Genomic DNA, 22,122 nt, shown 5'->3' with positions numbered 1-22,122 from the left:
CTTCTCCTCGGACAAGAATAAAATATTCCATTTTTGCCCCGCCTACAATTGACTAACATCTAATTTCTGGGGGTGTGTGGTTAGAACAAAACATTAAAATTCCACACCAAATTCCCCACCTATTCTATCCAAAAACCACTTCCACACCGACCCAGAACACATTCATCCATCCTCATCCTCGTCCTCCTTTCACTTGCTGAAGAGGAGGTGTCTCTGCTTCCCACCCTTCGATAACTTTGCACGCACCTTCGACAATCCAAAGGCATCCTCGTCAAATCTCTGCTTCGCTCGAGACGCTGCTCTTACTTAGTCCACCGGTTTTGGTCCTCCACTTCTAAGCATCGCTGCTCCTCCACCCAGCAGGACTCTTGGAGTTGAAAAAGAGAGAAAAGCTTCTCCCAGTCTCTCTGTCTGAAATTTTCTTTACCAAATACACCCAGTTAACAATTCACCTTCAATTTTGAGCCTCTCACGCGTAGCAGGCAGGGCACTTGCCCGCCTGGACGAAGGTCCACCGACTTTAATCCCTCTCTACTAAACCTAATAATTCCAGTACAAGAATGAACAGCCAGACAAGCACACTGACTCATCGTCCACCACCAACGCCGTCCCCGTCCGACTCTACGTCTACTCTACACTCGCAAGATGGGAAGCCTGGTTTTCCGCAACCTTCCATACCCGAAGAGCCAGTGGTGCTGCCCAATGCCTCCCAAGTCCCAGGGCCTACACACAACGCGCCTGTGGCTGCCAAGAAGCCGACAATAACAAACCGCCTGACTCGCATGTTCTCGCAGGCAAAGGTACCTAGTCAGTCCGAAGCGAGCAATGGTCGCGAAAGCGGGGCATCCGATACCGACAGCAATAAGGGGAGCTCATGGACGCCTAATCCGCCCTCAAGGCAGCAGTCATACACAGACAAACAGCCACAGTCTGCTGCAGAATCTGAACGAAGACTCAGCACGACGAACGTTAAAAAGGAGACTAAGGACACCGATCACGCCCAGGCACACAAGAGGTTCGAGATCTCTCCAGACGGCACTCACCAGCATACGCTCAAGAGCGCCAAAAGACAAGAGAAGTTATCGGACATGCTCCGCGACATGCTGGGAGGGAAAAAGCGAGACGATCATAGTCAAGACGAGCATCAACAATTGTCGCTGATGTCGACATGGGTAGATCAGCTGCGGAATGAACGCGAGAAACTCGCTTCTGACAAGAAGGGAGGGCCAAATGCAACTGCGACACTCGTGCAAAAGTATGGCAAATGCCAAGAGATCGTCGGTCGTGGAGCTTTCGGTATTGTTAGAATTTCGCACAAGACAGATCCCAAGGACTCCAAGGCCGAGCAATTATACGCTGTCAAAGAATTCCGCCGCAGGCCTCAAGAGTCGCCAAAAAAGTACCAAAAGCGCCTTACGTCTGAATTCTGCATCTCGTCTTCGCTTCGCCATCCAAATGTCATACACACGCTCGATCTCCTACAGGACGCCAAGGGAGATTACTGTGAGGTCATGGAGTTCTGCGCGGGAGGAGATCTCTACACTCTTGTGCTAGCCGCAGGAAAACTCGAAGTCCAAGAAGCAGACTGCTACTTCAAGCAGCTCATGTGCGGCGTGGAATACTTGCACGAAATGGGCGTCGCCCATCGAGACTTGAAGCCAGAGAACCTGCTCCTGACCACTCATGGCTCTCTCAAGATCACCGACTTTGGCAATGGCGAGTGTTTCCGGATGGCTTGGGAAAAGGAAGCTCATATGACTGCTGGACTTTGTGGCTCGGCTCCTTACATTGCTCCTGAGGAATACACAGACAAGGAGTTTGACCCTAGAGCCGTTGATGTTTGGGCTACAGGCGTCATCTACATGGCCATGAGGACTGGGAGGCATCTTTGGAGGGTTGCGAAGAGGGACGAGGATGAATTCTTTGACCGTTACGTGGAGGGGAGGAGAGGGGACGATGGGTACGGGCCCATCGAGACATTGCATAGGGTAAGTCACTTAAACTTATATGGGTTCCGAACTTGATAATAATAACATGTTAAGCGTCGTTGTCGGAATGTCATCTACTCGATCCTCGACCCTGACCCCGGCCCGACACGTCGCCTCACGGCCTCGAAAGTGCTCAAATCGGAGTGGCTCCGCGAGATCCAGCTCTGCAAGGCTGCTTTAGAAGGGTTTTGATCGTGGCCGAATTGGAGCAGACGACTGCCAATACTCTAGCTTGAACAATGAACGATGGATATGTCCCTGTGCCTTGACTGCAGGAGTGCGTCAAGCGTTGCATTCTTTGAATTCATTACGATTGACTACTGCATGTCGTCTTGACTGCTTCTTTGCGCTGCATACCCACCAGTCGCTTCGACGTACTCGAAACATGGAGTTATGATTGAATGATGGGGCATAGGAGGGTATTTGAAAGAGGTCGGCGTACTACGATCATTTACGTATAACTCGTCTCATAGCTTGCACCGTGATACGTTTTTTGCAGATTTAATTTACAGCAGCCAATGAGAACCCCACCACATCATCATCTTTAACTCTTGCACTGGGCGGTAAAGGAGTGAGGTAGGGGCACGTTCTTGGGGGTCTCAATAAAAATACTGGGAAATAGAAGTAGTCAAACTATTTACCCGAGTGAAAGTCGAGCTCCAATATGGCGCCAAGACAAATAACGAGGCAGTACGTAAATCACTGCATCCGTACTTCAACATTCTCCCAACAGCTACACCACTTACACTTGCCGCGTTTTCCTTATGTGCCTGATGTGTTGTTTTCATAACTTGAGACAACCTACCATCATTTCACAGGCTATAGCCAGCTAAAATGTCATGGGCGGGTATGGTCTCTCTCAAAGCATTGCTTTGGCTGACATGCGAATGACTGACTCTATTCCTAGGGTTCAAGAAGGTTGCCAACCGGGCAACCACCCAGGTGATGATGAAGACGGGTAAGCCATACATTAGAGCAGAGGTGCCCTGTGGGCGCCACGAGGCTCATGGACAAACACAGGGCATGTTGAAAAGACCAATGATCGGGACTATGAGGTGGAAGAGAGGTACGTGTCCCGCTACGGGCGAATAGAGCAGGAGTTTTACAAGCTTGGAAGGAAATTGTTTCTAAAAACCGTCATCTTGCAACAGGCGGTACCGCACCATGGAGTCCGCAGCGAATAGACTACAAAAGGAAGCGAAGGGATACTTGGATTCGTTACGAGGTGGGAGAGCCTCTTGAACTACCAGACCATGCTAAACAGACTTGCTGACTTCAAAGTCCAGCCATGACAGCGTCCCAAATGCGGATCGCTGAGACGATAGATGCTTTCTACGGAGACGCTGGTGCCAATGATGGGGTCAGCAGGAGCTACAAGCAAGCAGTGGAGGATCTAGATGCGGAGACAATAAAGGCACTCGACGGGCCGTTCAGGTAGCGATCCCACGGTCATAGCATGCTGCTGGCAAGACATGCTTACAGGACTGTTGAACAGACAAACGGTCCTAGAACCTATCACACGATTCTGTGCCTACTTTCCCGACATTAACGAATGTACGACTCCTCCTATCAACATCGGGGGCACAAGAGCCCTAACTAATATGCTCGCCTCCTAGGCATCAAGAAACGCAATCACAAACTCCTCGATTACGACGCCACGCGTGCCAAGGTGAAGAAGCTCGTTGAAAAGCCCGACAAAGACCCCACGAAGTTGCCACGTGCAGAGAGGGAATCTGACCTTGCCAAAACAGCTTACGAAGCCTTGAACGAGCAACTCTTCTCTGAATTGCCGCAGCTCATAGACCTGCGTGTACCTTACTTGGATCCTTCATTCGAGGCATTGGTCAAGATTCAACTCAGGTTTTGCGCCGAAGCGTACTCGAGAATGGCGCAAGTGCAGCAGTTCTTGGACGCGGACACGAGAGAGCAATATGCACAGGGGCACTTGGACAGTCGGGTTGAGCAGGTATTGGGGGAGATCCGAGAGCTGAGTATTGCAGGCACTGTTTGAAATCAGCGGAGGTGTCTGGTCGTCTGGTGTGATGTAGCGTCGATGGTGGGCGTATTGCAGCATTGCCTACGCTGCTTCTGTACCCTTAGGCTTATTCCCAGAAAGTACCGAGAATAGCTTTGTTTAGCTCCATGCTACAGGACTAGGCAGTTTGGATTCTCTTCAGACATGTTGATTAATTGTATTTGACAACTCCTTTACACTGATCTCGGCAGCCAATTAGGTCGCGCTCGTCCTCTGTACTCCGGAGCAGCTTGTGAGTCCTCCCCATTATAAGCGATCCAAGGGCAATACTGGAAAGGCGCATGCTGGCATGCCCAATGGGTGAAACGGTGGATTTGTGCAGGCTCTAGGAGGAGAGCAGCCGCAAAAGAATAGTGGCATTGTCTCTCAGCTCGTTAAGCTCTGTTAGACGGTTGTCAAACAAACAAAGTACAGCGAAGTATTGGGGTCGACTTGGATGACTGCCACCTCTGATGATGGTCATATTCACCTTAACGCTCAAGGTAACTCATGACCTTAAGTACTTTACCAATTACATTAGGTACTTTACCAGTTACCTTATCTCCGCGCGGTACTTGGGATTGCCGAGGTACCTTGCGTCATGTTGAAACCATCAAGCGGTCGTCGGTTACTGATTACTACTTTAGTATAGTAAAGTACCTGACTTAGTAAGGTAAAGTAAGGTAGTACAGCATAGCCGCTATCTAGCGTCATGCCGAATCTCGTATTTCGATCAGCAATATTAGAGTAAAGTATTTTAAAGTAGCCACAGGCCAAAATTGGCTCCACTGAAGTTCAGTATAAAATATGTACAGTAAACATTTCAAAGCCGCATGCCACCGGCCTGCTCAAAAGCTCCGAGAGACAAGCCTCATATCCTGGTAGCCACAGCCCTAGCCATGAGGAAGAGAAAAGGAAGATACAAGTACAATAGTACAAGCTCCTCAAACTCGCAGAGAGTTAATCTCCACCTTGACCCAAGGCCGATCACAGCGTAATATGCAAGTGATCGTTCAGCCCGAATGCCCGGTTGCAATTTGGGCATTTCCTCGATCGAGACAAAGTCCGTTCCTCGACACATTCATTGCAGAAGACGTGCCCGCAGGTCTTGATAACCGTGTTTTTGAAGTTCTTCTGGCAGACGGTACAAATTGCCATAATCTGGCCAAGGTCAGCGGTGTGGAAAGGCAAGGAACCTGAAACACAGCTCATCCACTCACCCGAAGCATCTCATACTCGCTACTTTGATTGCCTAAGCCCTTATTCTTCCACGATTCCAGGCTTTTCTTTGTCTCCTCAAAGCGCACTTTGAGCGTTGCGATCTCGACTTCTGCTTTCCGATATGCCGCTGACGTGGCACTGGTAGCAGCGTCCTTGGCCTCAAGGCTCTTCTTGAGCTCTTCAACTTGCGCCTTTAAACCTTCGAGTGAGATATTGCGCTCAGACGTCTGCTGTTGCGAGGCGCGATACTTGCTTTCGACTGTGGCGAGCGACTCTTTGACTTCCGCGATCTGCTTCTCGAGATTGACCTGTAAAGCGCGGTTTGCCGCCTCCGAATCTTTGAGTGATGACACCATCTCAGAACTCTTGGAGTTTTGCGCTCGCAATGTCCTGACCTCCTGTTCTCGAGCTTCCTTGGCTTTCATTGCTGCGAAGTATTTCTGGTCTGCCTTTGACTTCTCTGCGCTAAGCCTCTGAACTTTTTCCTCCAAGGCGGCTGCGTTGGTAACTTTCTGCGATGCAAGTGTCGAAGCCTTTTTGAAAGCTGTTCCCATAGACTGGAGTTCATTGTTCAGTAATGAATATTGCTTCTCCAGACTCGAATATCGGCTTTGCAATTCCTCCGATGAAAGATCGTCAATCTTTGGGGACTGACGAGCAGGGTCTGCAGGCTGTCTAGTTTGCACTTTCAGTCTTGCAACTTCGGACTCCAATGCCTTGATCCGCTCTTCCTTCGCACTTGCTAGCTCCTTGACTTGATCAACTGAAGTCCGTTCTTGCGATTGTGCAGTCTTTCGCAATGTGACCTCCGCAATAAGTTCGTCCCGGCCAGTCCTCACCCTCGCCAAATCGTTTTCAGCTTGAACTAGTTGGGCTTCCAGTTCCGACAATGCCATTCCTGATTCTTTCTCCATTTGAACGCGATATGCGGTTCGCTCTGCTTGAAGCTTCTCCGCTTCTTCCCGTAGCTGGACATTGGTAGCTTCTAAATTGTTAATCCTCTTGATCACGTCCTCGTGTTGGGATTTCAAAAGTTTAAAGAGGTCAGTTCTACTATAATCGTCGTCTGATAGATGAGTCAATCGATTGCTGAGTGTCGTCACTTGAGCAGTGAGTCTCTCATTCTCGGCTTCCAGACTTTCCAGCTGTTCTTTCCGCTTTGCAGACGCAGCAACAGCTTCTCTCCGAGCTTCTTCAGCCTCAACCAGTTCTTCCACGTTATCCGGCTTCGAATCTACCTGCCCATTGGCTGGGTCCTGTGCGCCTCCCAGCCCACTACCTGTGTCGCTACGGCCCCCAGAGATGGCTTGTCTCTCAAGTTTGGCAACAGTCGCGCTTTTCGATCGGTCAAGCTTTTTCTCTGCCAGCATGTAACGTAAAGATGCATCTTCCAGCCGTCCTACCAATTTCTCTTTTTCCAAACGGCTTTTTTCAAGTTCGACGATATGACCCTTTTCAGCCGTAAGGAGTTGAGCGATCCGACCTTGAAGTTGAGAAACCTCTGGCGCCGATGCTGGCGCTCGACTAAAGAGTCGTGAGATTGCAGAGGATATTTCTGCAGATCGGAACTTCAGGTGCGTGTTGAAGGCAGCGGAATCTGCGGCCAAAAGCGCAGAGGGGAAAGTTGAGAATGTCTTGTGGCTCTCAAAATCCCCTACTAAAAGCCTTATTTCATCGAGCAACTGCGATGCGTATGAGTACACGGACGCGAGACGATAGATACGTCGGCTAGGGTCTGCTCACCTCGCTGAACCAAGCATCAATGACCATCAGGTGCTCATCGTGATAAGTTGCGTTCTTTGTCATTTCATTCAACCGAAATTCCAGGTTACTGCGCTCCCGTTTGTATTCCTGCATCTGTCGCCATATGGCCTCTTTCTGAAATCGCTATCACACCAGCAGCATATCAGCATGGTTCAATGACATACAGGGTGTTGATGAGCAAAGAAATGGTAAGGGTACAGCTTCGCAAATAAGAGAGACGAATATTGAGAATGGCAAGGCCGGCTTACCTCGAGATCATCCTTCCAGGGCATGTCAGCGTCAACATGGCCTTTGGAGGTCCCGTTGACCGAGGTGGCTTGCCGCTTGAGAGGTGGTTCGGAAGGGTCATGGTCATGGGAGGCCGGCCTCTTCCTCTCATCCATCTTAACAAGATCGGATGATGAAAGGGAGACGGCTTGGCTTTGAACGAGGGTCATCAGGGCCACAGACCTCTAGGTCGACAGCGATCACCTTAGAATAAAGGTAGCTACATGGATAAAGAGTACCTGCGGCCGTGGTTATAAGGTCAGGCGCAAGAGGTGTTTGTGCAATTCAAATGCTGTGTCAAAGGAGAGCTGTTCAATTTTCACTTCTTTGATTTTAGAGTTGACGCTATCCAAGAAAGGCTAGCACTCCCGTCCCCTCTCCACTGCCTCGAATGCGCAGATCCATCAATACTCACCTCGTCAGTGCCTGCGCAAGATCCAACATATCCTGCTTGATGCCATCAGTCCTTGAGTCGACATTTGGTGCCGGTCGAGCTCATAATGTCGGCGCTGGGAAGCGCAGTCATTAGTGCGTTATCAAACCAAAGTGGAGTCGAAGTCCTGCTGATGCCCCTACAGACAAGTCGGGAAAGAAGTTCGCTCCCAAAGCACCTGCTCGACGGGCACCCGCACCAGCCTCTACGCAGACCTCTGCCAGACCAAGTGTTGCCAGACGATTGCATTCCCAGACTCCTCAGCCTCAATCACTACAGCAACATGTCGAATCCTCGCCTACGCCTTCTACATCGCTACCTAAAGCCGCATCGACCCAACAGCTTGCTACAGCTGCACTCGCAAACAATGCCCGGCGAGATGAGGCTACCCCCATATCAATTCCTTCACGAAGTACGCCGGCGCTGAAGTATGCTTCTCCTGCGTCTATAGTGCCTCAGAAACGACCCTCTTCGCCCCTACAATCGCCCCGCCAGCTTACACCAGTCAGCCAGCCTGTAATAGCTGCCAGTCGTGCTCCAGAGCCCTCAGGTCCAGTACCAACGCCGAATGAAGCTAGTCTCAAGCATACAGGATCCCACGATGCACCGGTCCCTTCTTCAACAAGATCGCCTAGTGGAAGCGTTGCAGAAAGCACCAGCACGGATGTTCCTACGCCCGCTCTTAAACGTCGGAGAATTGAGGTATCTCCGGAACAGAACCGAACAGGACAGTCACGTGCTACAACTGCTGATGCAAATGTACCAATACCAAGCACAGAAGTGAATGAAATTGCCGCAAAGTCATCAAAAAACGCCCTAGCCCTAGCTGTCACAAAATCTTCTGGAAAAGCCAAGAAGCCTAAGCTTTCTGTGCAGGAAAAGCGTAAACAACAAATCGCGGATGCTGCAGCTGAAGTCGTCGCCGACGCAACCAGAAATACGTCGGCAAGAGCAAAGAAACCAAGGAAAAACGCGAAAGGGAAGGGCGTTCAAAGAGACAAAAGCGTAGCGGCCAGGACATCCAGGGGAGCTACTCAGGAGCAGCCTAGCCAAGCCGAAGAGGATGCCGACCCTGCAAAATTGAGGAGAAAATACCAAAAGAAGAAGACCCGGCAAAGCATTGAAGATGCTGCAGCTGAAGTTGTTGAAGACGCTGTCCAAGGATCATCTAAAGATCCAAAGAAGCGTGGCCGAAGAAGAAAACGCGCACCAACGCCTGAAGGTGCAGAGATAGTACAGATAATGCCATCTGAGGTCAGAATGATGGACCTGTGCAGGGATGGTGGAACGGGTAGGAAATCAGAAAGGGAAAAGGAATTGGAGGAATTGGAACGGGCAGATTTCATCCGAAAGAAGCAAAGGCAGCTGAAAGAAGTCATGGATGGAGCTGAGCCTGAAAGCCAGGCTACGCCTGTCGAATATACCGAAGCGCGAGAGGAGCGGCCGGCCCGCCAGAGGGAGCAAGAAGAGAACGTAGCTCACAACGTGCCCAACACCATCATCGTAAATGGCCAGATTCAGATAGATGAGACTTCTCTGGAGATCGATCGTCACGCAGCAGCAGCCCTCGAGCGCAATGTAGAGCAGTTGGATGCCGTTGACGAGACCGATATGACTCGAAAGATCAACTCTGCCACCTGGCTCAAGCGAGACCAAAGTGGTGGGTGGAATGAGATGCTAACAGAGAGGTTTTATGATGGACTGCGCATGTTCGGCACTGACTTTGAAATGCTCAGCAAGATGTTTCCCGGCAGAACAAGGCACAAGATCAAGCTCAAGTTCTGTAAAGAAGAGAAAATCAACGGCGACAGGATTAAGGCGACATTACTGGGCGAAAAGTTGGCCGTGGATTTGCCGGAACTTGAGAAGATGGCTGGTACTGAGTTTGATGATCCGGAGGAATTGGAGAAAGATTTGGAAGAGGATCGCATTAGGCTGCAAGAGGAGACCGCGGCTGAGAAGCAAGCAATGGATGAGGCAAAGAGGGAAAGACAAGAGCAAATTGCTGCGGAGCAGGCAGCAGCCGAAAATGATTCTTCCGCGAAGGAGAACCGACGTGGGAAGGGAAAGAAGAAGGGGCCGAAGCGCAAGACAAAAAGTACTTCCAGAAAGAAGGATGAGCAGGCTCAGAGAGCCGCTAGTGGCAGTGGAGGAGATGTGCTTGGAGAGCTCGCTGAAGCGTTCGGAGTGGAGTAGTTTTGGAAGCCTCCTAAACGCTCGCTTCCATCATGGACAGACATGTATTGGGAAGCAGTAGTGGAGGTCGAAAACATGTTTGCACCAATCTGGGTATTCTTGAAGCTAGACAACACTATGTAGCTAAATCCAGAAGCAGCCTCAGGCCCCTCGACTTTTCCGGAACCAATACTTTTACCAACGAGTCGAGAATCGCCTGATACCTGATCATCTCCTGCTCGTTCCTCCAAAGCCCGAACTTTCGTGTTTGCTGGACCCATAGCCAGAATTCGAGCTTGAACTTTCACTCGATCTCGTTCTTCCAGCCCCCACTCCAGCGAGATTGGAACTCCCTTCCCCATTAGCACGACCGTTTACCCCACTAAAATTCCATGTTGACTGATTTCTCGGCTGCTGACTTTGCCCTCTGTTGCCCGCCATATACCCAGCAGCAGCACCTCCCAGCGCTCCTGACCAAAAGCCCGGTCTCCAACCTCCTTGCGTCTGCGCAGGAGCTGCCCTGGGAGCTCTCGAGGAAGTTGCCTTGGCCTTAGGCGACGGACGATATTCGTAGGGTGGCGGTGGGTCGTCATTGTTGCCGCCTCCGCCTCCACCAAACCAGGGGTTGGGAGCTGCTCCTGGTGGCCTCCTTCCCAGGCTATCCCTGATCAATGCGGCATATATCATCCAACCGACGACGGCAATAAAGATGAACCAGAAGATGACAGCAGCCCAGTCACCTCCTCTCGATCTGCCATCATATGCACCCCACACGTCCTTGCCTTTCCCTCCATACTTCTCCTCTCCCAGCTTTGTGAGCATTAATCGATACTCCACTCCACAACTCCCTTTCAGCACATATGGATCCTCAGACGAGGAGAAACCCTCGCATATGACGTCCGTGCTACCAAGTTTGAATTCCGAAGGAAGTGAGGCAGTACATGTCCATTGCACGTCTTCATCTCCATAAGAGGATCCGGCATTTTTGCAGCGGAGGACATCGATATCATAAAATCCTTTCGCTGTTCCACCTATACAATTCAGCTGGGGAACGGCTGAAACGCGATTGTGGGAGGTCTTGAGATCCTTTCGAAGTGTGAGGGATTTCACGTCGGAGAGGAGGACGCTTTCTGAGGATTTGCGGGCTGCGGTACTGGTGGTGGTGAAAGCGAGGATGAGAAGATAGATGTATTTGAAGAAATGCATGGTTCAAGTGACCATAAATCTCTAGTAGGTCTAAGAAAGGGAAGAGACCCGCATTGTTAATGCAAGGGAGGGGATTTTTATTTATTTCTTCTTTCTTTCTTTCTTTCTTTCTTTCTTTCTTTCTTTCTTTCTTCTTTCGTTCTTCCCTTTTTATTTGTTGTTTCCTTGGCTAAAAATCTGAACAAGTGGTCTTTCCAATTTGTGATGATCGAGTGATTATTGGAATTTGGCAGCTTCTCTGCCGCCTGCAAGGTAGCGTCATCTTACAGCTCAAACCCTTTAATCCTAAAAGTAAGTCACCGATTAGTAAGCGGTAAGTCCGTAAAAGATATACGTAGAATCCTTCAGACCGTCACTGACTAAGCCCCTTCGGGTTAACCCTTTCTGCTTACTACGGAACTAGCACCGAAGGCTGCGAAGCCAGTGAGCTAACCTAAAGGGGCTTAGCGATCTTGGCACGTCTGAGGGACTGAGGCACGAGGATCGGTGACGAAAGTCTTTGTCGACTTTTAGTGGGGGCTGCGGGAGAAAGTCGGCAGAGACTATTGCCACCGACCCTCGGCAATTTTAGAAGAGTAAACTCGAGGCCTCTCCGTTCGTCAACAGTCCAACACGCAACCGCCAGGCTCACTGGGTGACAACAGACACTCATGCGATGAGAGAGCGTATCACCTTCCTTCACCGTCCAGACGATGCATTGGATCCGAAGCAGCTTCAGCTCCAGAATGATACCCTACATGTCACATTCTTGAAGGCTGCTCGAGAAGACAAATTAACTGTCGGCTTGTATGAGCTTCCCCAAGAGGTATCTAATTCCAAAGCTCAAAGGGCTACACCATCGAGACCATCGTTCATTGTTGATTCCTGTAGCTATGGCGAGCTCTGAAGCAATGTTATGAATTACACATACGATGGATCTCACCCAATCCCTACCTCTCCGTAGCGCCCTTCGTCTCCACAGCCTCTCCCGGACTCCATGTCTTCTTCACTCCACAGAGAGATAAATCTGCGTATGTTATAGCAATGCCTTTTCCCTCACAAATCTCCTCAGCCAGCGTACTGAACGCCTAAAAGTGACCTACTTTGTCCACTGCTCTCCAAGACATTTGGAGCACGTGTAGATTGCAGAACACCTGAGGTATTTCTCTACTGTCCATGACAAGAAAGATTCGAACGAAAAATAAAAAAAAAGACATTCAGGACACTTTCATCCACCTTCCCGTCGCATCTAAAAGATTCGCTTCCTCTGCCGCATTTCAACACTACCAAACCCTCCCCTCTTTGACCGACCTGGCCACTTACCTACACCAAAGAATATGTCCCGAGGAAGACGAATCCTGTAGACGTCGAGCAGCTTCTTTGAAGTCTGCAGACTACCTAGATATCGACTATGATACTCTCTCACAATCCCTCGTCCTCAGTGCCTTCTGGCATTCCCCTCCGCTAACAGAAGCCTGGGATGAGCGGATCGACAAAAGCAAAGCTTCTGACAAGGTTGAGATTGGGGTGCTGGCAAGTGAGAAGCCTGCTCAGCCAGAAGAGCTTTCATTAGCCGGCTTTCTAGCAGTGGTTGGAGAAGATAGCAAACCCAGTATGTAATTGACATCAATTTTGCCAGCCTCTGCTGACTTTTGCAGACCCAACCCTCTTCTCATTCCCTTCCCGCCACCATGTTGCCCCTTCAACGTCCGGTACAGAATATTCCACGGCTTTCCTGGAGCCGATTGGTCTCCATCCCACCCTTCGCTTGACATTGTCTTCCTCCACAGACCCTCCTACAGACGGCTGCGCTCTTCATACCTACCTCACTTTGCCGTCTTCTCTGTTCTTAGACAAGTATCAGCTATCTTCTTCAAATTTTCTGGCTTCCAAGAATCTCCACTCTATCCGCTCTCTGGCCGGAGAGACCGACCTTGAGGCTCCAATCTGGACGGTCTCCAAATGGGGCTCCACTCTTCTGCTTGAACTTGCGCCTCCGCCTTCCACTTCCGGTCTTCGTTCTGCTGGGACAGTCAAGGAGCCAGGAGGTTCGTGGCATGCAGACGTCCCACTCCATCTTCGCTATCTTCCACCCAATCGAGAGGGACACGCTTTTGTATCAGTAGCCTGGCCTATCGTCTTCTGGGCGTGCCCCTCAGATGAAGGCACGAAAATGAGTACTAATCCCTTCGATCGTGTGAATCTCGGCTATGATGGATTATTCGGACCAAGGACAATGTTTTATCATTTGCAGCCTGCGAGCGGCGGTGAGTCTTTGTTGGAAGAAATCTTAGTGCCTGTGCTAGATATGGAAGGCTCGAAGATGAAGTGGGTACAATCTGGGACTGTGACGACGGTGGTTCTTGGATTTCTGTGGGTGTGTCTTAAATTGCTTGCAGTGAATCGGGGAAGTTTAGGGAGGAAAGGAGGTAGGTGGAAGGGAGACTGAGAATTCTGAGGCTGCTGTGAAAGCTGATGTAGCTGAAGATTATGAGGATAAAGGTTTCCATGACAGCCATTTTTCCTCTCCACGAATTGCTCTTCGAGCTGGTTCCTATCATAGGTAAACGGCAACTTCCTTTCGAATTCAAATCCACCCATCTGTAAATTCATTTCTGTTAGCAGTGCCAATACTTCAACTGGAGTCCTTCAAAGTATATATGATCCTATTGTAGGACTCTCTTACGTTTTTACGTTGTCACAACATTTCTACTAATTTCCTTGCTACTTCTCCGAAATCCACCATCCAGTCTCCGTACCCATTGAATCAAGATATCTAGAACCGTGGCACCTTTTGGTGACATACTGTTGGAGTAGACTTGGAACCAACAGAACCAGCGATCAAGAAGATGTTGAACTTAACATTAATTGTCGTCAACTTATACAGAAACAGATAAGGATCCTTCTCGTGGCCCGCTGGCAATCTTACTGGCATGACATGCTGGCCTAGTCGTTACATGCGTGGTCGGTGTAGCCTAAAGAAGACTTCGCTGACAGAGTCTGATATGTCTCTTTGAGGAGAATTGGCGAGATGAGCAATGGTGCAAGAGTACCGGATATCGCGAAAGGACTTGGGCCTGGAGCCGTTATAAAAATCAATCGAGAACGAGTCACGTCCGATAGAGAAAGCTTGTTTCTTCGCTGAGGTTGTTGCCTAGGATAGCCTCGTCAAACCGACGCGCAGGGGAATGTTCTAACCCAAACATTCACTCACAATTGAGGCCCCAAGATGCTTCTTTCTCTTCGGTAGACTGGCCGGGGATGAGAGCCAAGTCGGGACGCCGTTGAGCGATCTTCTAGGGTACCGCCTTCACCCCTTCATTGCGGACTCACCGCTCCCTATTACCTTACTCCAAACGTTCTCGAATCCTCCCCATGCAGCATCGATTACTCCAGCAGCCCTGTCCATGGTGCCTCCTCCTTTTCCAACCCTTACAACCTCTTCCACTTCGGCAGCAGACATACTTCCCGAGCCGTTTTCGTCCTCTCCGCCCTTTCCACCTCCTGCTTTCTCATCTCTGCCTCCAGAAGCCGTAGCATCGGGCGTACTATTGGTCTCAACCCCGGCCTCGGTTTCAAAATTACTACTGTAGACTACCGCTGCAAACGCTTCAAGCTCGCTCACAGCCTCGATCGCCTGCACATATTCATTCGGCACCCCATTGCCGATCTTGTGCGCTTCCCTCGTTATGACGGCTAATATTGTAGCAAGTTTCGCCGAGGCAGTCAATGGGTCAGGATCCCTGACCTCGGTTATCCTGGGTTCTGGAATAGGCGTGGGAGTCAGAGGTGCGAGTTTGTAAGCCTCAGAGCGAAGCTTCCTATCTACGAGGTAGGAAAAAGTGGCGTCAAGGAGAAGCGTGAGAACGTGGCTGAACATCGGAGAGTCGATAAGATCAGATGTCTCGTCGAGCAGGCGGCGGAGAGGAGGAGACGTTGTTGAGACAGAGGGGGGAGAGGCCAGGGGAGAAGGCGTAGATGCGGGGTTTTGAACCCTTGGAGATTGTGGCGGCTTTGGAGGGGTGGACATGCCGGACTCTTGGAGGATAGATTCCTCTTGATTAGAGGGCGGGAGAAGAAACGAGAGCCACTTGCGCGTCCTATACCACGTTAGCACGACAAGGGTAGGATGGACGTGGGAAGTCGGCTTACTTCCGCTCTTCAGGAGATGCTCCTTCTACTGCCTTTCTCACATCCAGTATCAGCCTTGATATTCTCTCGAGGGGAATGTCTTCCCTCGGATTTACAGAGCCAAAGACTTCTTTGACCGCATCCTCGACATTCACCATAATTTCTCTCCATCCTCGATGCAGCAACCACCAACTGAATGTGAGGTATTTGCGATTTGTCTCAAAATCATTGCCATATGCTCGTTCAACAATATCGTTGTCGTGATTCTCTAGGCTGATTGTAGGATCGTGCCGCGGATGTGAAGCAAGAGATACAACGCTCGAGAGGTAGTTCCTTCGACCCAGGAGGTTGAGTTGAATGCGAGTCAATAAACTCAGCAAAGTGACTGTGTATAGTAAAGTGAATGATCTCGTGATTGCTACAGTGGATCAGTATAAGTGAGATGGGAAAAGCAGACGCAGAGCACTGACAACTGATCTTGAGATCATTCCACAGCTGTGCTTTGCTCGAAGGGGGTCTTGATTCACCGTTGCCAGAGCTGGAAGCTCGCAACTGACTAGCATGGACATAGCCTTCGCTTTGGAAGCTCGATAAGCTTCTTCCATCTTCATCTGCTGCAATTGGGGTCCCTGACGAGAGTTCTGATGGCGCTGCGTCGGACGTGCCGGCGCTCTTACCCAACCTCTCTGCCTTTTTCTGCTGCAACTGTTGTGTAATCTTCTCTGATGGCAAAGCTTCGATGATATTCTCTGCCACAGTAGGTAACAACTCGAGGACAGTTATAGTACAGTCTTCCTGATTATGTTGGAATCGTCGGCGCAAGCTATTTATTCAGTCAGCGCCGGTTTTGGAGAGAGTGCAAAGGATTTGTACTTTTCTTTAGCTATGCGGTTACCAGCCATACGCTCTCTCGCCTCGGTAATCTTCGATAGCACATATTGGCCTGCAACGTAGCCGACCCCAATAACCCCAACTCCAATAGCAACACCCGTGCGGTTTCGCTGCAGCCATCTCCTTGTAGCGGATATCATCCTCTATGCAAGCTCGCGCACTGGCACCAACGCAGACCTCGAACAACGCAAGAAATGAGAGTCGGCGACGGCATTCAATTGCCAATTACTGTCGTTGTATGGTAACGCCGTAAAGAAGTTTTTTTCTCTGGAATGTCCGGAATAATTGCTTTGCTAGTACAGTATACTTGTTATTAGGGTCATTATGCGCGTTGGCTAGACGTTTAAAGTGGCGTGGTGGGAAAAGCCAAGCTTACCTACACTTATGTCGAGAGAGTGGGGGGCGAAAGGTGGGGGTGGTCAACCTAACGTATATCAAATCACAAGCACGAGTGTGAAAACAGTGAAGCACTCGCACAATTTGCCGTCTAAGTTAGTTAATTTATCCTATTCAATCCTTCGCTCGATACGAGGCCAGCGCGTTATACCCTTGGGACTCTTTAGATTCTCTTGCCAACCATGCTGGGAGTGGCCAGCCTTTAGGGTTGCTCTGAATCACAGTATGGAGCAGCGAAAACCCCCCCAATACATACTCGAAGTCTTTGCGGACCCCACCTGTGTCAAAGATATCGTTCGAGGTATGTTCATCCCGATATTTCGAATACCGAGATCCCTAATCCCAGCTAGGAATACTGCATACCATCTTCTTTCACCGATACTTTCCTTCCATAAGGCCATCCAGCATCGAAGTCCTTGATCTCACCCTCCCTCTCGTTGCCGACCCTGAGCTCGAAACCTTGATAGATACACGCGTTGGACAACTCATACGCCAATTGTCCTCTACTTCCTCCCCGAAGAGCAGCGTGCGGGGCTCTCTAGTTGTACAATTCTTTGAGAAGAAGAGGAGGAAAGGCGGGGGCCTGGGTTGGTTCACGGGTGGAGCCAAGGGTGATGAAGAGGTTTGCTGGGAGTCTTGGTGCTTGGAGGTGACTCTGGCTACGCCAAAGACAGAGATGGGTAGGCCCGCTATGCCAAAACCTCAAACTCAAGGAGACATCCAGCATCGCTTACAATTCAATAGAACGGACCAAGGTGATGAAGGCCATCGGATCAACGTTGCAGAAAACAGCCATGAAGATTATCACGCTTGTCAATCGAGATAAGGATCACATACCACCAATAACCACTAGCGAGACGAATCCGTTTCCCTTCCACATAGAGTTGAATCCACGTGTAGAGGGTTGGGGAAAAGGCATTGGAATGTTTTGAAGGCGCTGGATGGTTATGGCGGTGTGAGCCTGTAACAAGGATGGGCTATGGATTCACCGATCAACTTGCTGATTGTTGTACGATAATGAGCCATTTCTTGAGCATTGACTTGTGGTCGGAAATCATGAAACCTCATAGATGCTGCTCACACGAGATGTGCAGAATGGGAAATTTTTGTGCACAGAGGACACAGAGACTTCATTATCAGCTAGGCTGTATCGTACAAGACAAAATCAAATCGTACGCTTGATGATCGACTGTAAGACTCGCTGACTCCTACCGTTCGACCTCCTCTGAACACAACCGACCCATTGCTGCTGCCATCCCCAAATATCGACTGAAACATCCTGCTCAGGAAAAGCAGCATAGTCCCGCTTTTGGCATATCCCAGAGGTGACTGTCGAAGGCCAATTTGGGTGCTTTACATGGCGTGAGGCTTGGTCGCCTGGTCAGCCTGAGAGCGAAGGTTGGCAGCAGTAGAGCCGCTCTGCGAGAAGAAACGGGAGAAGACCGGCTGGATGAAGGAACGGAAGACGATCTGGGCACCACTATTGTTTTATTATGAATCATGTGCTACATGGGTGAGACTGTTGCGGCCAAACTTACCCGGTTTGCGGAAGAGCCATCCACAAGACGAGGACGAACTTGAAGGTGTAGTAGAAGGCTATTGCTTGTTAGCAATAAGGAAAGCACATTCTTACATGAGGCCCTGGACTCACGGAACCAGTAGACAGCGTTGACAACACTCTCGAACACGGAGAAGAATGCGTAGACGACCCAATACTGCAATTATCATCAAAGCAGTCCTATAGATGCAGGACATCACTCAAAGCGAGCTTGACTTACTGTTAACCACTAAGGAAGCTATCAGCATAGGATTCAGATCAAAGCAGTGTATGGATGGAGATGCTTACCTGGGTGTCATCAACCTTGCTCGCACTGAACAGAGCTTCCAGGGAATAGTATCCTGGGACGAGGAACCCGGCAAAGTTCACAAGAAACTCGCCCGCAATATTGAAGAAGATAAGAAAGAAGTAGATGCCGACGAGGCCGAGGAAGGCGTAGACCTTAGGCACCGAAGTCTGCTTCTCGAGGTTGTTGAGCATGGGATATTTGGACAGCTATATCATCTTTCCGTAAGCCCAATCCTTTAACGAGATGATATAGGGTAGCTGTAGGCATATGGAGATTTATCGCGAGCGGTGGGAAGAACGTACCTCCTTATCAATCTGGCCGATCTGGTGCTGTGTTCGGTCTTGGAAAGACATGTTTAAGGATTGCGGATGGAAAGAGAAGAATTGTGCGGTAGTGAGAGGATCGAAGGTTGTAAATGAGAGATAGTCTTGGACTCGGTCGAATTGGCTTGAATGTTTGTAGAGCACTCGTAGCTGGAGACGTGTTGGTTTTTCTGGCACATGAGGGATCGACGTAAAATTAAAAATACGAAGCTAAGCTTACCCTAGTGCTAGCCTAGTGTCTTGCACTCATCGCCCATCGCAACCAGTTTTGTAAACAACGATCCAACGTCAACTGAAATCCAAGGGCACCAAGGCTCAACGTTCCTAGGGCTTCCTGGCTCAGTTGGAGCCATACATGGTCTAGGGCCAAGGCAGTCTGTTCCAAGTGCCATCTGTGCCAGCGTCGGCACGGTTATCGCAGCGGCGACAGTGCCATCGACTCCAAATCCAGCCACTTCTTCCCCACAAACAAACCTATTTTCTTAACCTTGTGCTGCACAACAGCTCGGGATAGTTACTGAACCCTTTGGAAACCAAACTCACTGACGTCCGACTTCTGAAAACCCATCAGCGCCGTCAAATACCGACCGGTGCACTCTTCCTGTATTTGTTGATCCAATGTATCCCCAACTTGCGGTGCTGACTTTCATGTGACAGTGTCGCAACTTCACACACAGACCACGAATATGGCTTCTGGCCTTGCACGACCACGATCTAGCACATCTGGCTCAACTGCGAGCAGCCGTCCCCAATCAATCTGTCCACGACCGCTCTCCCGCGCTTCAACGACAAGCATTCCTAAAACCTGCGCACAACCTGCGCAGCAACATCAGCATCTGCCTGAATCTTCTCAAGCACCTCAAGCTCATTCAGCCCATAGTACACTGTTACAAGATTCTGCTGAAGACGCGGTCACACGTTCTGAGCAGCAATTGACCAACCCAGACCTAAACCAGCAATATGCGATCGATCCGTCGCTGCAAGACCCTGCTGCTCGACCGCAGGCAATGGGTGTAGAAGATTCGTATAATGGAAACAGTGATGCAATGAGACAATTGATGAATCACAATCGTTCGTTGGATAGTCATGGGCAACAATTTGTCATGACATTCACCAATGAGCAGACCCAAAATGATGCAGGAGCTGGAGAAACGAGGAAAAAGAAAGGCTCGGCCTCGAGCATTTCTAATGACAACGAGCTCCGAAAGCTTTTCGCCGCAAACAAAGATCGTGATTTGAACGACGTTGCTGCTTCAGTACTTGCAAATGAGAGAGGACCAAGATCAGAGAAAACCAAACAGATATTTGCAATGAATTGGTGAGACAGCACGTCAGACTGATGCAGGCATATACCAACTAATCTTGCATCGTAGGCTAAATTCTATATGTAGAAGAGGCAACAGCTCAGTTACCCGTAATCGAGTTTACTCTCATTACGCAACGAGGTGCGGCAATGAGAGAGTGTCTCCCCTAAACCCGGCCAGCTTTGGCAAGCTCGTCAATTTCATTTTCCCCGGCATTCAAACTCGGCGACTCGGAATACGTGGAAAATCGAAGTACCATTACGTTGATCTCACCTTGATAGATGACCCCCCTGAAGGTCCCGGTGGTGAGCACTTCCAAAATGAAGGAGATATTGTTGGAGCAACAGATGGCTCGGTTACAAGAAGGTAAGCTACTCCATGTCGCGACGCTTTCGTCACGTTGCTACGTTGACTTAGAAATTGCTGTTTATCTTTCTTTCAAGTCCTGACTCTAGTCTGCACAACAGCTTCAGATCCCAATGCGGAGCTGACACTGCTATCTTTCCTTCCCCTAACACCCATTTCATACCGGATCCTTCACATAACAGCATGCGTAACCAAAAGGCCCCGGGCTGCCTGTATCTCAATCCTGCTTCGCCCAAAATCTACCATGGTCCCTCTGGTCGCAATATGGTCAGTCGAGAGCTCAAATTCCCGACTCAACAAGAGCCTCCCTACGCACATAACGAACCTATTGAGCTGCCCAGTCTGCAACGCTACCTACCCACCGGAACTGACCCCGATGCTGCAAACGCATTAGTAGCTCTATACCGCACTCACTGCATATCCGTCATAGACACCTTTCGGTTTTGCAAGGAGAAAATGTTCTGGCACCATTTTTCTTCATTTCATGGGACGTTGACAGTCCCGGTCCAAAAGTTGCTCGCTCACCTAAACATTGCTAGCTGGATCAAAGAATGCGACTGGCTTATGTATCAAAAAATGATACGGTTTGTATCTCCTCTCGCTCTCCAAGTCATGCCACCGAAAGTCACGGAAACCTTCCGAAACATATCCAGCAAACTGAGCACCCACATCTCAACAACTTTCCAAAACCACCCGCAGCACGTCCGCGATGCAAAACTTGGTCCTGCAACGATTTTCGCCGGCCTGATTGATCGCCTTCTTCGTGTCAACGCTACAGCTCACGCAGCTGCAAACATGCTTACAAATGATGCCAATCGGGATCAAATGTGGCACGACTGGGTCTACTATGTCAAGCCCGTAAGTGTTGTTGAGAGCAGCCTTCCGGGTCGGGGATACACACGCACTCTGCAGATCTTGACGAATGAGGTCCGCGAGCTACTCGGACCTCTCAGGGACGCCTCTTATCCGGGCATGCAATCAATCTACGCCAACGCTGCGTCTAGCGCGGGCCTGAAATATTCGCAGCAATCACACCATGAGATGGATGACAGTTCGACATCGGGTGTCCTAGACCGGTGGACCACATTTCTGTACGACCTGTCGTCTCGCTTTCCTGGTATCGATGCTCGCCTCCTTCTTCATTGTGTTGGCGAGGTTGGCTCGGCTGCATTACGCGATATCACAATGGCGCAGGCATTGAGCTTCGGTTCGTGGTGGGTTACTAAAGTTTGGGTTGACGAGATGCTCCAATGGATGGCCGAGAAAGGAGGCTTCTTGGAGCATTCGCCAAGTAGCATGGAGATGAGACCGCAAAAGAGGTCTGCGTACGAGGCAGGCTTCGGCGTGGATGATAATGAGACTGAAACTCGCGGAGGCTCGAGACCAAGGACTGGAGTCAGCGACAGCGTTGATGTGCCTAGTCGCTATGGAAGTGTTGACACGAGGAATAACTTTCCCCGTGAACATGGTCAGCTCGATCCACATCTGCAGCATTTCAGATATAATCATCCTGCTTCCCCTGCCACAATGGACGGATCTGCGCAAGAACACTTCGACGAACCATTACCCCAGCATATCACCAAAGAAACAGATTTCGAGCTCGTGCAGAGTCACGATGACAGTGGCATCGGTATGGACGTGGTGGAGCTCCCACAGCACAATAATTCTAGAGGTATGCCAGATTATGGAGGTTTCATAGCCTCTGGGGTGAATGGAGCGTCTGATCCTGCGGATGTGGTTGTCTGCTGAGACTGTGGGTTGCCATTGATCGAACGGTAGCCATCCGTGCACGAACGACAGCGTTGCCATTTCAATCA

At 49.9% G+C, this 22,122-nt stretch overlaps 10 protein-coding genes across 10 annotated transcripts; 6 read left to right on the top strand and 4 right to left on the bottom strand.

The window, feature by feature from the left end:
* Positions 1 to 560: 560 nt before the first annotated feature.
* On the top strand, positions 561 to 2,180 carry HO133_000346 (uncharacterized protein; the record flags this gene model as incomplete). Its single annotated transcript, XM_037291285.1, has 2 exons — positions 561 to 1,988; positions 2,043 to 2,180. The coding sequence occupies 2 exons, from the start codon at positions 561 to 563 to the stop codon at positions 2,178 to 2,180; spliced, it is 1,566 nt and encodes a 521-aa protein (XP_037152720.1).
* Positions 2,181 to 2,822: 642 nt separating this feature from the next.
* HO133_000345 (uncharacterized protein) lies at positions 2,823 to 3,999 on the top strand (the record flags this gene model as incomplete). The annotated part of the gene is made up of 7 exons (XM_037291284.1): positions 2,823 to 2,835; positions 2,896 to 2,946; positions 3,009 to 3,054; positions 3,140 to 3,213; positions 3,275 to 3,422; positions 3,484 to 3,542; positions 3,605 to 3,999. The coding sequence occupies 7 exons, from the start codon at positions 2,823 to 2,825 to the stop codon at positions 3,997 to 3,999; spliced, it is 786 nt and encodes a 261-aa protein (XP_037152719.1).
* A 990-nt stretch (positions 4,000 to 4,989) lies between these two features.
* Positions 4,990 to 7,424, bottom strand: HO133_000344 (uncharacterized protein; the record flags this gene model as incomplete). The annotated part of the gene is made up of 4 exons (XM_037291283.1): positions 4,990 to 5,163; positions 5,223 to 6,905; positions 6,967 to 7,110; positions 7,236 to 7,424. The coding sequence occupies 4 exons, from the start codon at positions 7,422 to 7,424 to the stop codon at positions 4,990 to 4,992; spliced, it is 2,190 nt and encodes a 729-aa protein (XP_037152718.1).
* Positions 7,425 to 7,754: 330 nt separating this feature from the next.
* Positions 7,755 to 9,883, top strand: HO133_000343 (uncharacterized protein; the record flags this gene model as incomplete). The annotated part of the gene is made up of 2 exons (XM_037291282.1): positions 7,755 to 7,782; positions 7,833 to 9,883. The coding sequence occupies 2 exons, from the start codon at positions 7,755 to 7,757 to the stop codon at positions 9,881 to 9,883; spliced, it is 2,079 nt and encodes a 692-aa protein (XP_037152717.1).
* A 207-nt stretch (positions 9,884 to 10,090) lies between these two features.
* On the bottom strand, positions 10,091 to 11,068 carry HO133_000342 (uncharacterized protein; the record flags this gene model as incomplete). The annotated part of the gene is made up of 1 exon (XM_037291281.1): positions 10,091 to 11,068. The coding sequence occupies one exon, from the start codon at positions 11,066 to 11,068 to the stop codon at positions 10,091 to 10,093; it is 978 nt and encodes a 325-aa protein (XP_037152716.1).
* Positions 11,069 to 11,723: 655 nt separating this feature from the next.
* HO133_000341 (uncharacterized protein) lies at positions 11,724 to 13,496 on the top strand (the record flags this gene model as incomplete). The annotated part of the gene is made up of 5 exons (XM_037291280.1): positions 11,724 to 11,873; positions 11,939 to 12,078; positions 12,143 to 12,206; positions 12,269 to 12,659; positions 12,706 to 13,496. The coding sequence occupies 5 exons, from the start codon at positions 11,724 to 11,726 to the stop codon at positions 13,494 to 13,496; spliced, it is 1,536 nt and encodes a 511-aa protein (XP_037152715.1).
* Positions 13,497 to 14,253: 757 nt separating this feature from the next.
* HO133_000340 (uncharacterized protein) lies at positions 14,254 to 16,209 on the bottom strand (the record flags this gene model as incomplete). The annotated part of the gene is made up of 5 exons (XM_037291279.1): positions 14,254 to 14,298; positions 14,394 to 15,147; positions 15,200 to 15,596; positions 15,649 to 16,001; positions 16,052 to 16,209. 5 exons carry the CDS (start codon positions 16,207 to 16,209, stop codon positions 14,254 to 14,256), a joined length of 1,707 nt encoding a protein of 568 aa, XP_037152714.1.
* Positions 16,210 to 16,690: 481 nt separating this feature from the next.
* On the top strand, positions 16,691 to 17,397 carry HO133_000339 (uncharacterized protein; the record flags this gene model as incomplete). The annotated part of the gene is made up of 3 exons (XM_037291278.1): positions 16,691 to 16,766; positions 16,816 to 17,145; positions 17,210 to 17,397. The coding sequence occupies 3 exons, from the start codon at positions 16,691 to 16,693 to the stop codon at positions 17,395 to 17,397; spliced, it is 594 nt and encodes a 197-aa protein (XP_037152713.1).
* Positions 17,398 to 17,818: 421 nt separating this feature from the next.
* On the bottom strand, positions 17,819 to 18,665 carry HO133_000338 (uncharacterized protein; the record flags this gene model as incomplete). The annotated part of the gene is made up of 6 exons (XM_037291277.1): positions 17,819 to 17,945; positions 18,004 to 18,061; positions 18,117 to 18,180; positions 18,244 to 18,252; positions 18,312 to 18,518; positions 18,615 to 18,665. The coding sequence occupies 6 exons, from the start codon at positions 18,663 to 18,665 to the stop codon at positions 17,819 to 17,821; spliced, it is 516 nt and encodes a 171-aa protein (XP_037152712.1).
* A 656-nt stretch (positions 18,666 to 19,321) lies between these two features.
* On the top strand, positions 19,322 to 22,054 carry HO133_000337 (uncharacterized protein; the record flags this gene model as incomplete). Its single annotated transcript, XM_037291276.1, has 3 exons — positions 19,322 to 19,953; positions 20,009 to 20,305; positions 20,413 to 22,054. 3 exons carry the CDS (start codon positions 19,322 to 19,324, stop codon positions 22,052 to 22,054), a joined length of 2,571 nt encoding a protein of 856 aa, XP_037152711.1.
* Between the last annotated feature and the right edge of the window lie 68 nt (positions 22,055 to 22,122).

The sequence above is a fragment of the Letharia lupina genome (assembly GCF_014066315.1).
Source record: "Letharia lupina isolate WasteWater1 chromosome Unknown contig_10, whole genome shotgun sequence".
In the NCBI taxonomy this organism is placed as follows: Eukaryota; Fungi; Ascomycota; class Lecanoromycetes; order Lecanorales; family Parmeliaceae; genus Letharia; species Letharia lupina.
The sequence above is the reverse complement of the archived record's forward strand: the minus strand, read 5'-3'. Positions and strand labels throughout refer to the sequence as shown.